The sequence below is a fragment of the Sturnus vulgaris genome, chromosome 3 (genome assembly GCF_052056855.1).
Source record: "Sturnus vulgaris isolate bStuVul1 chromosome 3, bStuVul1.hap1, whole genome shotgun sequence".
NCBI classification, from domain to species: Eukaryota; Metazoa; Chordata; class Aves; order Passeriformes; family Sturnidae; genus Sturnus; species Sturnus vulgaris.
Genome location: NC_142245.1, coordinates 88702438 through 88715188, shown reverse-complemented (window position 1 = coordinate 88715188; position 12751 = coordinate 88702438). Strand labels below are relative to the sequence as shown.

At 34.7% G+C, this 12751-nt stretch overlaps 1 protein-coding gene across 1 annotated transcript in view; it reads right to left on the bottom strand.

Moving 5' to 3' along the window:
- Nucleotides 1-12751, bottom strand: part of EYS (EGF-like photoreceptor maintenance factor) — a 789024-nt gene that overhangs the window by 467720 nt on the left and 308553 nt on the right. The window contains exons 18-19 of the mRNA XM_088162233.1: nt 12575-12688; nt 12012-12125 (exon numbers count right to left, since the gene is read on the bottom strand). Coding sequence (XP_088018359.1) covers nt 12012-12125; nt 12575-12688 — 228 coding nt within the window. The remainder of the gene's footprint in view (nt 1-12011; nt 12126-12574; nt 12689-12751) is intronic.

Here is a 12751-nt window from a genome sequence, read left to right as displayed (position 1 = left end):
CCTGAGTGTACCCTCTATCTACCCTGATCTCCTCCCATCCTGCTGCAGTGGATATCAGGCTTTCTCCCTTCAGGGAGCCTAAGAAAAACTTCATCTTTCATTTTGTTATCACTGATCCTGTGTAGCTTATTCTTATTTGCCAGGTGCTTCCCCTGGCAGCATGGAAACTAAACCAGGATGCACAGCAAGGAACTCATGCACCTTCCTCCCATGGTGTTCTGCAAACAGGAGCGTGCATCTTGCTGAAGGTACCTCCCCAGAAGGGCATGAATTAAAGTGAAATCTGTGTAGATTTGAAAATATACCAAAACTATTTTCTGATAAAAGACATATTTTCCCCCTTTTTAAGGAATTAGGCAAAACAAATTCCTTTTTTCATTCTAACTATAGTAAAGTAAAATAGCACAAAGAAAAAAATTAAATTAACCTGACATTTATAAAGAATAGTAAATTAAAATATGGTCATAAAATAGTTTACTAAATGAGGATAAAGCACATGGAATGATGTTAGTTGCTATTAATATTATAATTTTTTTAGTGCCTTAAACAATATTCAACACTTTTTAATTAGATAGTCAATGGCTTTTTCCTCCCACCCATCTTTCATTCTTATCATTGCATGAAAAATCTTTTCTTCTGCTACTGTCAGAAATGGCAAAGGTTTAATTCCTATTCTAACTGGAACATTGGTAAAACAAAAAGATAATAAAAGAATAAGACTGTGTCCATCCCACTCAATCTTTTTCCCTGAATCAATTTTTAAATATCAGTGTTGAGAATTAATAAGTAAAAAGACTATTCACTCAATTCAGACAATCACAACTGTTGATATTATACTAATACATTTCTGTTAAGTAATTAATTATTAATGCTAACCAATACAAGAAGCAAGAAAATAAAATTGGATGAGTTAATGTAGAATTTTTTTTTTTGAAAAATGCAAATTCACATAAAGATTAAGCTTGGATAGGAGTAGGAAGGTGGTTGCACACTTGCAAAACAAGTTCACTTGCTGCTGTTGCTCTTATATCAGCAATTTTTACACAAAGCTGTAAAAAAGATGCATGATTAAGGATAAATCAAACAGCAAACAGGTTATAGGTTGAATTTTTTAAATAAAAATAGCTTAATCAGAAAACAGTGATGTTTTAAGCATTTTCTCTCTCTTTTAAATATTTGTTTAAGAATTTCTATACAAATATTTTTGTATAAATGTTTTAATGTAGCTGATTGATTTCAATATATCTGTTTTGTGCTAAACGTGAAACTTCATCTGAAAAGTTTCTGAAACAGCAGGTCTGTGATTGTTGACAAAAAGGAATGCTTGAATGTCAGAATTTTTAAATCCAGAGTAAAAGGGAATGTTCACTAAACAGTTAAATGACAAAAAATAGAATGTCCAACAGATGAAATGTGAAAAAATTGATCACAGAAATTCGTCAATTATTTAATAAGTTCAGCTCATCTTTACAACTGTGCTTATTTCCTTTAGACAGATTTAACCTTTTTGCTTGTTCAATTCTTGGCTACATTTTATTGATTGCAATAATAGATTGTCTTTAATGGGCAGCTAAAGGCCTCTCTATTAGAGTAAACCTGAACAAACTTCAAAAGTAGATGCACAAATGATTATACTAAACAGTCAGCTGAAGGACAATTTCCTTTACAGTTGCACAATATATTGAATTAAGTATTATATGTCTTTATCTATATATAAGCATATACTCAAAGCATATAGTATGCTTCTCCATTAGCATACCATATATCAAACAATGAATAATTTATTAGGAAAATACTGGTTTTCTTGTTGTTTCGGTGTGAGAAGCGTAATGCATATTTAGAAATTTCATTCTGCTGATGTTAATGAATTTCCTTTTCTCCTGTATTTGCTTATAATACTTCTAGAGTAGAATTTCTAAATATCATAAATGAACAATGAAAATAGATTTCATTTTGCTGAGACTGTCCTTTTAAGGCTATTACTAAAAGTCAAAAACCTAATTTATAAAAATGACATAGAAAATAAACTGCCTGATATAAATTTCTATTTCTTTATATGAAACTATTGATATCTGTTTTACTTGCTCAGCATAAATGTGTAAATGAAATGTTTTGATGTGTAGTACTGAAGTCTCGTATAATCGGAAGTGACATCTCTTCAACATTGCTATTCTTTAGGAAAAGAATCTAATAAATAAAACGTTTGCTACTAACATTTTAAGGAATTAAATCTGACAACAGTTTTCAAATTCAGCATTTTGCTGTAGAAGTATGACCTGCAAAATACATCTCATTTCAGACTAATGATACAATTATGACAATATCATAAAAATAAAATATCTACCAGAAAAACAAGTGTGTCATTTGGACAGCAATTTCCTAAATTATAACAAGTAGTCTGGTTCATGAGGACAAGAAACTCAAGAACTAGCAAGCAGCTAGCAGCACCAACATTACAGTTTTGTGATCACAACATCATTGCAACAGCATTGTTTCAGTCTTTTTAAACTTGCCTTTTAAAAACAGAGATGAAAGACCCTTCTAATATTGAAATGAATCACTACTCTTTTCCAAGATAAATTAGGTAAACTGAATTCTTTACAATAAAAATAAAAATATATTTAACTATGGGAGATAAGCCAGTGTACAAAGACACAATAAAATTATATAAAGACATGCCCACCCACCCCCCTCCAAATCTATACCTACTGTTTTTCCCAAGATTATCCTTTTGAAATGAGTGAGTAAGACAATTTTAATTAGAAAGTTATTTGATCACTTCAGAGAAATATGTGGTTTTGTTTTCATCACCTTTACACAGCTCAGTAGCTCTTACTCTTAAAGACTTTCACACTTACCATAAAATCCCAGGAACACTAATGAGCAAGAAGTTAGATACCTAACATTTGAGTTCCTTGCAACTGTAAATGTTAAATGTCTTGAAGATAAAATTGTCTCTATTAGAAGTTCAAAGCTTTAAGCTTAGTTGTTCCTCTAAGCTTGCCATTATTTTAAAAACTGCCTGCTTATCTTGATCTGCTATGGGACTTAAGGAAAGAAAATATCTCCACAGCTGAGATGCTTAAAGACTAATAAAAGTAAATTAAAAAAACAGAAGTTCTCTGGAAGTGGGTAGGAAATAGAAAAATAATTGAAGCATGCATGTTTTTATATTACTTGAAATTAAGCTGAGTATTATAATATTTTAAAAAGTGTTTTCTTGCACTTCAAGTTTATAGCAAATCCATTATTTTCTTTGGAATACAAATTATACTTTCCGTTTAAGGAATTGCTTTGACATTCTGTGTATAAACCGTGGAAAGACATTTTCTCTGAAATCCATATTAATTGAAGTACCAATTGGAAATCATATACTTGTTTGTTTGTTTGTTTGTTTGTTTTTTAAAGAAGGATATTTGAAAAAAAAATACTTAGCACTTTTCAAGTAAAAATACATTTCCTTAATTATATATGATAATGCAGAGCATGCAGCAGTGCTAAAATAGAGTACGAGAAAGACCCACATCACAAATTTTAAAATGAAGATCACACAGAGATGTATATATTATTGTTCCATACCTGTATAAATTTCTGTAAAAATAGAAGAAAGCAGAAATTGAATATATTATTTAGGTGCAGTTTTTTTCCTCAAAATATGCAAGTTTATAATGAACAAACAATGAAAATATATCTGCATCCACATCTGTGAGTTTCACATTTCACATAAAAATAAGCTTCACTCTTTCTCAGAAACTAAAATAAGAATTTTACTATGGAAAACAATTAACAAAAATTTATTTCAAGCTGAAATACATGGGAATGCTTTTCTTTTCATTCTTTATTTTATCTGCAATAGCATCAACTGAAATTAATATTATGTGTGGAAAGCTTACAGAAAACTTGTATCAAACTTAGGTTTTCCTTATGGCCTAGGACTTGTGTATGTCAATAATGAGTTGCAATAATGGCTGCCTTTAGTTCTGGTGGTCAAAATCTTCTTTGTTCCAAGATCACACTTTCTTTTCTTAAAACTTGAGTGATTAGACAGACATTATTTATAGCATTTGATGCCAAGATTATAATTTTATTATTTTTATTTTTTGCATTAGTAGATGACCCTATGCCATAAATAGGCTCACTTTGTATAAAAATAAAGCTAAAAACGTTTTGCATCAGTAGTCAAAAAAACCCCTCTGAAATTTGGTAAACTTTACTTTGAGCAGCAGAAATGCCTTCATAATTTGCAGGGCAACCTTGGAAAAGGTAACTCCGTTTTAAGTCTTTAAAAATGGTGGTTTGCACATCCTTTCTGGATAACTAAGGGCCAGATTTCCATTTGCAATGAATAGAACTTGTATCATCTCTGTAACTTAAATCTGCTTGCTGAATAGAGGATCTTCTACACCATTCTCACAGAATGACTGATGAAATTCAAACCCCTTATTGGCTGTAGATGAATGGATTTACACATGAAGCATTCCCAGATCACTCATGGATGTAACGGCTTAGAGAATTTTTCTTGTGGATCAAGATGTGTCCCAAGGTGCAAACTAAAAGCAGAGTTGAAACTGCAGCACTTATCTCACTGAATCTGTATGGACGGAGTTAAGCAAACATGGCTTTTAGAGATGCCTTTGTGTTCCCAGCACTGTTCTGAAAGGCCACAGCTCTCCTACAGACCTTGGCATATCGGCCAGACTCTTGTGGACATCTAACATACCCAAAAGTACCTAAACAGACACTAGAAATAGCTAGGAAAAAGGCTTTCTCTCTGAATTGTTTCATTTTGGAGGCAGAAGCAGCTGAGAGTATTTATCTAGATGGCAGCTTTTAGGAACAATACATAAACCAATAGAAATATCAGAAACAAATTCCAGAGTCCTGAAGTGACTTCATATATGAGCCAACAGCAAGTCCCAGCTCATACTGATTTCCATTTAGGCATTCCATATCCCTTGTTGTTCACAGGCAATGCATATTTTCTAGGTAATATAACCCAAATATACCCACTCTACTTCTCTTCCCTCGAAAAACTTCCATGTGATGCAGATTGCCCTTCGTGTATCTATGCATCAGTTTCATTTTTCCCCTAAATAAAATTTTATTTGGCTGCTCAGTGTCAAAAGAGTGGCAAAACAAGAAAAAACCTGATGTTGAACAAAATATAGTGATTTATGGTCTAATACAGAGCCAGAGGTCTTACAAACCTGCCTGTCTGCATGGGGCTTGGCACAGGAAAGACTGAGGTTTGGCCTATGAGTGCTGGAAAAGTAATTGCTCCATTATCTCTACTCTAGCTTTTTGCCTTCATGAGCACTTACATTTCTAACTTCTTATTTGTTCTGTAATTAGCTGTTCCATAATAGAGTGTCCTGTGATGAAATCTCCATTATTACTCTTGTTTCTCAATAGATTTAAGCATTTCTTTTTTTCTGCTGAGTTGTGTTTCCTTACTAGTTTATTTTCTTCTGCAGCATGTTTGATGGTCAATTACCACTTTTCTTTGATCCTAATTGGAACACATTTGGAGACATGTGTCATTAAGGCTGCAAGAAATAAGCAGACATTTCCTCAGAACTGATTTTCAATTTTCTTCTACCATTGCATATATTTGATTTAAAAGGTCATACCTATTAGCAACATCTAGACAAAATACATACAATGCATTTTTTTGAAATGAGTCATGTAAATAATTTGTATCAAACGATAAAAATCTTTGCTCCATTTATTAAAATCAAGTTACTCAACAACTGATGGGGCTTTTTTCCTTTTTTTTTTCCTAAGGAAAGAAAATCATGCCAAGTCTCATAGGACTATCACATATCCAATATACAGTCTCTAATTGAAACTAGAATTTTAATGCTTTCTTCCTTCCTGAGCTTTCTTTGGGAACAATAGATTACTGGCTCAGTCCATGTGTCACAGGAATATTGTTAGTTAGCTTCACCTTTGCCTTAAATACAAGTATAGAAAATGGGAAAAATTTACAGTTCTGGTGTGGGACTGCAAGATCTGTACTTAGTTATCAATAATACCTAAGAAGAAAAAAATCCAGCCTTTTAAGTTTTACTTTATCTTCTGTAAAAATGAGCGGGTCTAGAAAGTGTAGTGAGATCATTCACCTTTTGCATGCTAGGAATGCTGAAAAGCAGCTTGCCTGATACAGGGACAAACTTGCTCTGCTACATTGTCAGCAAGGACTGCTGTCTAATAATTGTAACTTCATTATTGTGGCTTAAAAAATGTTGGCATTTAAAATCTCTGGATGGAAAGGTTCCATAAATTACTATGAACTCGACTATTAAAAGAATATTTGAATATATCTCAATGTCCTTACAAAACACTAAAACCACTAATAAAAACAACATGGATATAAATACAGAAAAAGCTATAGCCTTTAATAATTGCAGTGCTTTTGAATATGTTTGAATTTTTAATGGGACAACTCAGTGTTTTCTGATAGAGCAATGGGAGCTTTCATTCTACCTTCCATGGTAGGACCCCTAAATGTGATACAGCCTCACAATATATTTCTCACTCCTGCTCTCTGCCCAAAGACTTAACATCAATTCTGTAATAACTGTGATTCTGTTACAGGCTTCAATTTTAGAATCGATATCATAATAGAAAAGCTATTATAACTTCCCAGCTAGGACACTCTAGTGGAATCAAACTCTTAATAATATTAAGAATATTAAAATATTTTATTTGTCTTGCACTCAAATCAAGTTTTTCTTCCTTCCTTCCTTCTCCCAGTTCCAGTTGCTTTGTCAGCAGGGAGTGCAAACAGCTTCACTCTGTTTCTGAAGAATTTCAGAATGTCCACTGATACAAAATGTTTGATACAAATGACTCTCACTTCAGTTATGATAGAAAACAGATGGAAGTGGAGATATTTCTAAAATGCATATTTGCAGGTACCGATATATTACAACCAAGCAGAAGCAACTGTGCCAGACATATTAAGGTTGGGTCCTGAACACAAAGAATATCACAGGGCAGTGTATGTAAGTGGCAGCACGACCATTTCAGCTTTAAAGCATGAGGTGTGATAATGGCTTGTACTATACAGGTTAGTGGCAGAACACTGCTGAAAGCAACAGAGACAGAGAACTGGACTTTTATAAGTGGATTGTCATGTTTGATTAATATAACGTGTTCACAAACACATACAGTATTTCTGGCATAGACAACTATTATAAATGGCAAAAGCATATTATACGGACCTAGATGTTATATTTTTTTCTCTGTTTAACCTTAGTCACAGCACAGGCTCAGTGGGGCTCATTAACTTCTAGGATTTCTGTGGGTTTACACAGGAATCTCTTTCTCTAACCAGATTAATAACATAATATGGCATAGATTTTCTTCTGTTAATCAAATCTTGAGCTTCTCCAAATCAAGGTCAAAGGAATTATGATATAAAAGTACAGGGACTTTGAAGTTCATTGTATTGTACCATATTGTGACTACAGGTAAAACCCAACGATTTTGGAAAACAGAAAATCTATTTTCAACTCCACAAGGACAAGGAAATTGGATAAAAATTCTTCAGCTATCATATTTAGTAATTAAAACATTATTAGATGCTGACAAGGATGTTATTTCATATCTGAAAGTTTTATGGGTTTATTCAATTTCCTCTTGAATTATGCATAGGTGGACAGCTAGTACCCTCAAGCTGTTAGTCTGAATATTTGGGAAGTCAAAGGTAGTAATTTCAGTGGCAAAAATGCCAATGAAATTCTAGAATTTATAAAAAGACTATGATCTATATGGGAGGAAATCAGGACAGTAGTGATAGAGAGGAATGCATTAATTTTGTTAGAGTTACACCAGTAGCAACAGAAGATATAATTCTTCAGTGCTCTCTATCCACTTTATGAAAATTGGATTTTCTAAAGAAGAAATGGTGTCCATTGAAGAAGAAAAACTTCATTCACATATCAGACTTGTACAGTTAATTTTCACAACCTGGACTAGAGATATTTGAAGAAAAGTCTAGATATATATATCACTGCCCAAATATATATATTGTTTTTTAAAACTTTGATGTCTTCCATTATTCTGTGGAAGCCAATGGAATGAGTTAAAATATTTTTTCTAAGTAGACAAATCTGGGCTTTGAAAACCCAAACAAGAAACCCACTGCTCCTTCTAAGAAAAATAAAGAAACTATGAGTGCACAGTAATGGTTTAATTAAATTTCTGATGACTTTTCATATTTATATACAACTAGTATAAAAGCTTTTAAAACATAAAAGTATCCATTCAGGATATTATAAAATTTGCCACACATAAAAATGAATAGCATTTTTCCTGCTGTCAGAAGACTTGAAATGTGAAGAAAGCAAAAATTTGGAGGAAATGAAGGGAAAGAAAAAAGATAAAATCAAAACTTTCTGGTCATAATCTCCCTTAGTCTCCTTATCAAAATAAACAAAAATAGTCAAGGAAATAGAAACAAAAGCAAAATAAATATATGTAAACCAGTTTCTATATATAGAATCAATTTCTAGCTTAATCTGACAGGCTGTCTTTTGTATGAATGCACCTGAATGTCCAAATCACGCTCTAAGCTCCTTATTTTCACATTCTATATAGTAAAGATTTGCTGTACATCTCCTGATCAACTGGTACATGTTCCTGATATATGTTCCTAGTAATAGGGCATGCCCTTCAAGTCAGATTTTGTGATGAAACAACCGAATAATTGCAATATACTATGGAAATATATCTTCAGATTGCTTTCCAGGTAAATGGCAGCGTTCATAATACAGCATTTATTGTTTTCCACCGGGAATATCAGAAGCAAGAAAATCTGTGAAAATAGTCAAAACCAAAACAGGTGTTCCTACATAATTTTTGCCATTAACATCATGTATGTACTTTCTTAACTAAGTAATTCTGCAATCTGTAATTAGAGTAGACAAAGCTGTTCATTAAAATACCCTGAATATATCCACACAATTAGAAAACAGTTTAAATAACCATTATGTCGGCTTACAGTGAATCTGTTATAGGCTACATTTATAGCAGTTTAACACCAAATAAACAGATGGTATGAGACAGAGGTAGCGTTTCCATATTAAACTAAATCTCCTTTTATTTATACTCATATAAATCTAGGCAAAATCAGTATAAGAATTTGATCTTGGACAACGTTGAATAAGTAAAGAAGTAAAGAAGTAAACAGCCTCAAACATCCTGTATCAAAAACATTATTATATAATGGATAATAGAATCATTTAGGTTGGACCTAAATGACCTTTAAGGTCATCAAGTTCAATCTCTGACCAAACATCACCTTGTCAATTAAACCACAACACTGATGCCAAGTCCAGTCTTTTCTTGAACACCTCTTGGAATGGCAATCCTGGTACTTCCCTGGACTGCCCATTCCAATATTTAATCAATGCTTAATCTTTCAGTGAAGAAATTCTTCCTGGTGTTAAATCTGAGCCTTCTCTGGTTCAACTTGAGGCCATGCCCTCTTGTCTTGTTGCCTCCTCCTTGGGAGAAGAGGGCAATCCCCACCTTGGTACAATCTCTTTCTTTCAGAAAGTTGTCGAGAGTGATAAGGTCACCTCTGAGCCTCCTTTTCTACAAGCCAAGCAACCCCAGCTGCCTCAGCCACTCCTGATACACTCCAAAATCTTCACAGGCCATTTTGCCCTCATCTACACATGCTCCAGCACCTCAATGTCCTTCCTGTAGTGAAGGGCCCAGAACTGGACACAGCACTCAAAGTGCAGCCTCAGCAGTGCCAAGTACAGAGGGACAATTGCTGCCCTGCTGGCCACACTATTGCTGCCACCGGCCAGGATGCCATTGGCCTTCTTGGCCACCTGGGCACACACTGGCTCATGTTCAAATTCTGTCAACCACAGGTTTTTTTCTGCTGGGCAACTTTCCAGCTCTCTGCCCACAGCCTGTAGGGATGAATAAGGATGCTGTGACCAAAGTGTAGGACCCTTCACTTTCTTTTATTGAACCTCTTATTGAACCTCATACCACTAACCTTGGTCCACTGAACCAGCCTGTCCTGATCCCTCTGCAGAGCCATCCTAACTTCAAACAGATCAGCAATCCCAACCAACTTGGTGTCATCTGCAAAGTGGTTGAGGGTGCCCTTTGGCCCTTCATGTAGATCATTGACAGAGATAATAAACAAGACTGGACCCAATATTGAATTCCTGGGGAATCGCACTGGTGACTGGCCATCGCATGGATGTGACTCCATTCACCACCACTCTCTGGGCCTGGCCATCCAGCCAGTTCTTAATCCAGAAGAGTGCTCCTGCCTTAGCCAGCTTCTCCAGGAGTATGCTCTTAGAGACAGTGTCAAAGACTTTGATGAAGTACAGGTAGACAACAGTCATAGCCTTCCTGTCACCCACCAGGTGGGTCACCTGGTCATAAAAGGAGATCCGATCGGTCAAGCAGAACCTGTCTATCCTAAACTCACATGTCTGGACCTGATCCCCTGGTTGTCTTTGAATGTGTCATGTGATCACACTCAATCTTTTCCATAACCTTGCCAGGTGCTGAGGCCAGGCTGACAAACCTGTAGCTCCCTGAATCCTCCTTCCAACCCATCCTGAGAATGGGCATCACACTGGTCAACCTCCAGTCATCTGCCACTTCCCAGCTGTCCAGAACTGATGACAAATGATTGAGAGTGTTCAGGTGAGCTCTTCTGGCAGCCCCTTGATGCCCTCAGGTGGATCCCATCTGGCCTCATAGACTTGTGAGTGTCTCACTGGCACAGCAGTCCATTAACTACTTGCCCCTATAATGTTCTCAGAGGATCTCAGTTACATTTTATGGGTCTTGTCAGCAGGGCTTGCCTTTTCCATTGAGCATATGAGACTTTGCTAGTCTCTTGAAGGATGACTGCAGAAAGGTTGACTTTCTGAATTTTTATTTACTTACTTAAATATCTGAACGAATATCAAATTCTACTGGAAATCTGGTTCCTTTTGTAAGACATATTCAAGAGACTAGTATTTCCAGCCATGTACTGAAAATTATTTTACATCTTCCTGCACAGAGGCAATTCTGATACTGCAATATTCATTTACATGTTATTGTACTGGATTTTATTCAGTAGAACATAAATTAAAACTAACAACATCGACAAACTAAATTTTGACCATTAATTAAAATAATAAGAACAAACATGATTGTTTGCTCATGAGCTCATGAATAATGAATTTTATTCAACCATCTTCCCTAAAGGGGAAAAGTCCTGCTGCCTCAACATACTAGGAAAATTGCCTTTTAATGATTATTCTGGAATCCTAAGCAAGTATCATTATATTGAACTGCTGGAGGAAAAATGTGTTTATATTTAATTTATAAATCAATAGGTGCTTTCAATTGAGACTATCACTTGAACTAGATTTTCTCAAGAACACCACACAATTTGTTACTTTAAATTATTTTAGCAGTAAGTATTTAAAATTTAACTGCAAAATTTCTATGAAAAAGGTCACCATAACCTTTGCAATTTAAGTGTATTTCTTTTAAAAGCATCAAGAGAAATAATCACACAGTTTCTGTATTCCAAGATAGCTGTAAATTGTTTCGGTGTGGGTTTTTCTTGTTTGTTTGTTTGTTTGTTTGTTTGTTTGTTTTATAATTAAATAAGGTAGAGAATGCCAATAAAATTAGAGAGAAAACTGTGTATAAAATCAACCAATCTTTGTGATAGCTGCTAAATGGATATACCTCCCATTATCTATGTAAGATATTTTATTCTCTTAACAAACTGATTTTAAAATACCAATTTTGTTTAACAAAGAAATACACCTAGCAGGTGTATAAACAATGCTCCCTTCACCTTACTTGCAGTGAAGGCATATATGGCTGACCACTTTGAAAGCTCTGCTTGAGAAAGTGAAGGACTATTAATGCTGTAGGAAGACTGAAATGCATTTAGACAAGTGACAGAAATGCCTTCTAAAGTTAATTATGTTTACTTTCCCCTCTCCCTTGGTGTTCATTACCTTTAAACGGAGCCACACATTGGCAGAAATAATTACCAGGTTGGTCAATGCAGGTGGCTCCATTCTTGCAGGGAAATGAAGCACACTCATCTATATCTGTTTCACATCTTGCACCTTTGAAAAGATGAAAGTTTTGAACACTTACCAAAAAATCAGCTGCCAATTTCTAATTCATTTGTACCACAAAAATCTCAAGCAACTTGTGAAGATAAGCTAATATACATCAGCCAAATAAACAGCCACACTACTGATATCAGCATCCATTTTTTCCTTGTAACCACAAACACATACCAACTTATTTCTGAGTTGCTAAATGGTAACTAGTCCTCCTTATGTATGCAAGCTTTGAAGGTCTTTTTAAATGCAGACTAATTTATCTTGTGCTATGTAGTTTACAGAAGCAGTCAGCATTCCAGTTTGTTGGAATGCAAATTAAACATTAGACCAGGGTAGGTAAAAAGAAATGACAATAAAACACAAGCAAGTTAGTCAATAATGCCTTAATGGATGCTCTGTGGACTACCAGGCTGTGGAAAACAAGGTTAACTACGAAAATAGCTTACCAGTAAAACCAGGTAGACAGATGCATTTATAGCCACCAATAAGGTCTGCACATGATGCATTATGAAGACATGGAGAAGACTGACATTCATTTATATTTGCCTCACAAGTTGTACCTATGAATATAGATTCAAGGAAAGGGGAAAGAAGTTATTCCATGTCACCTTTAGGCAAAGATC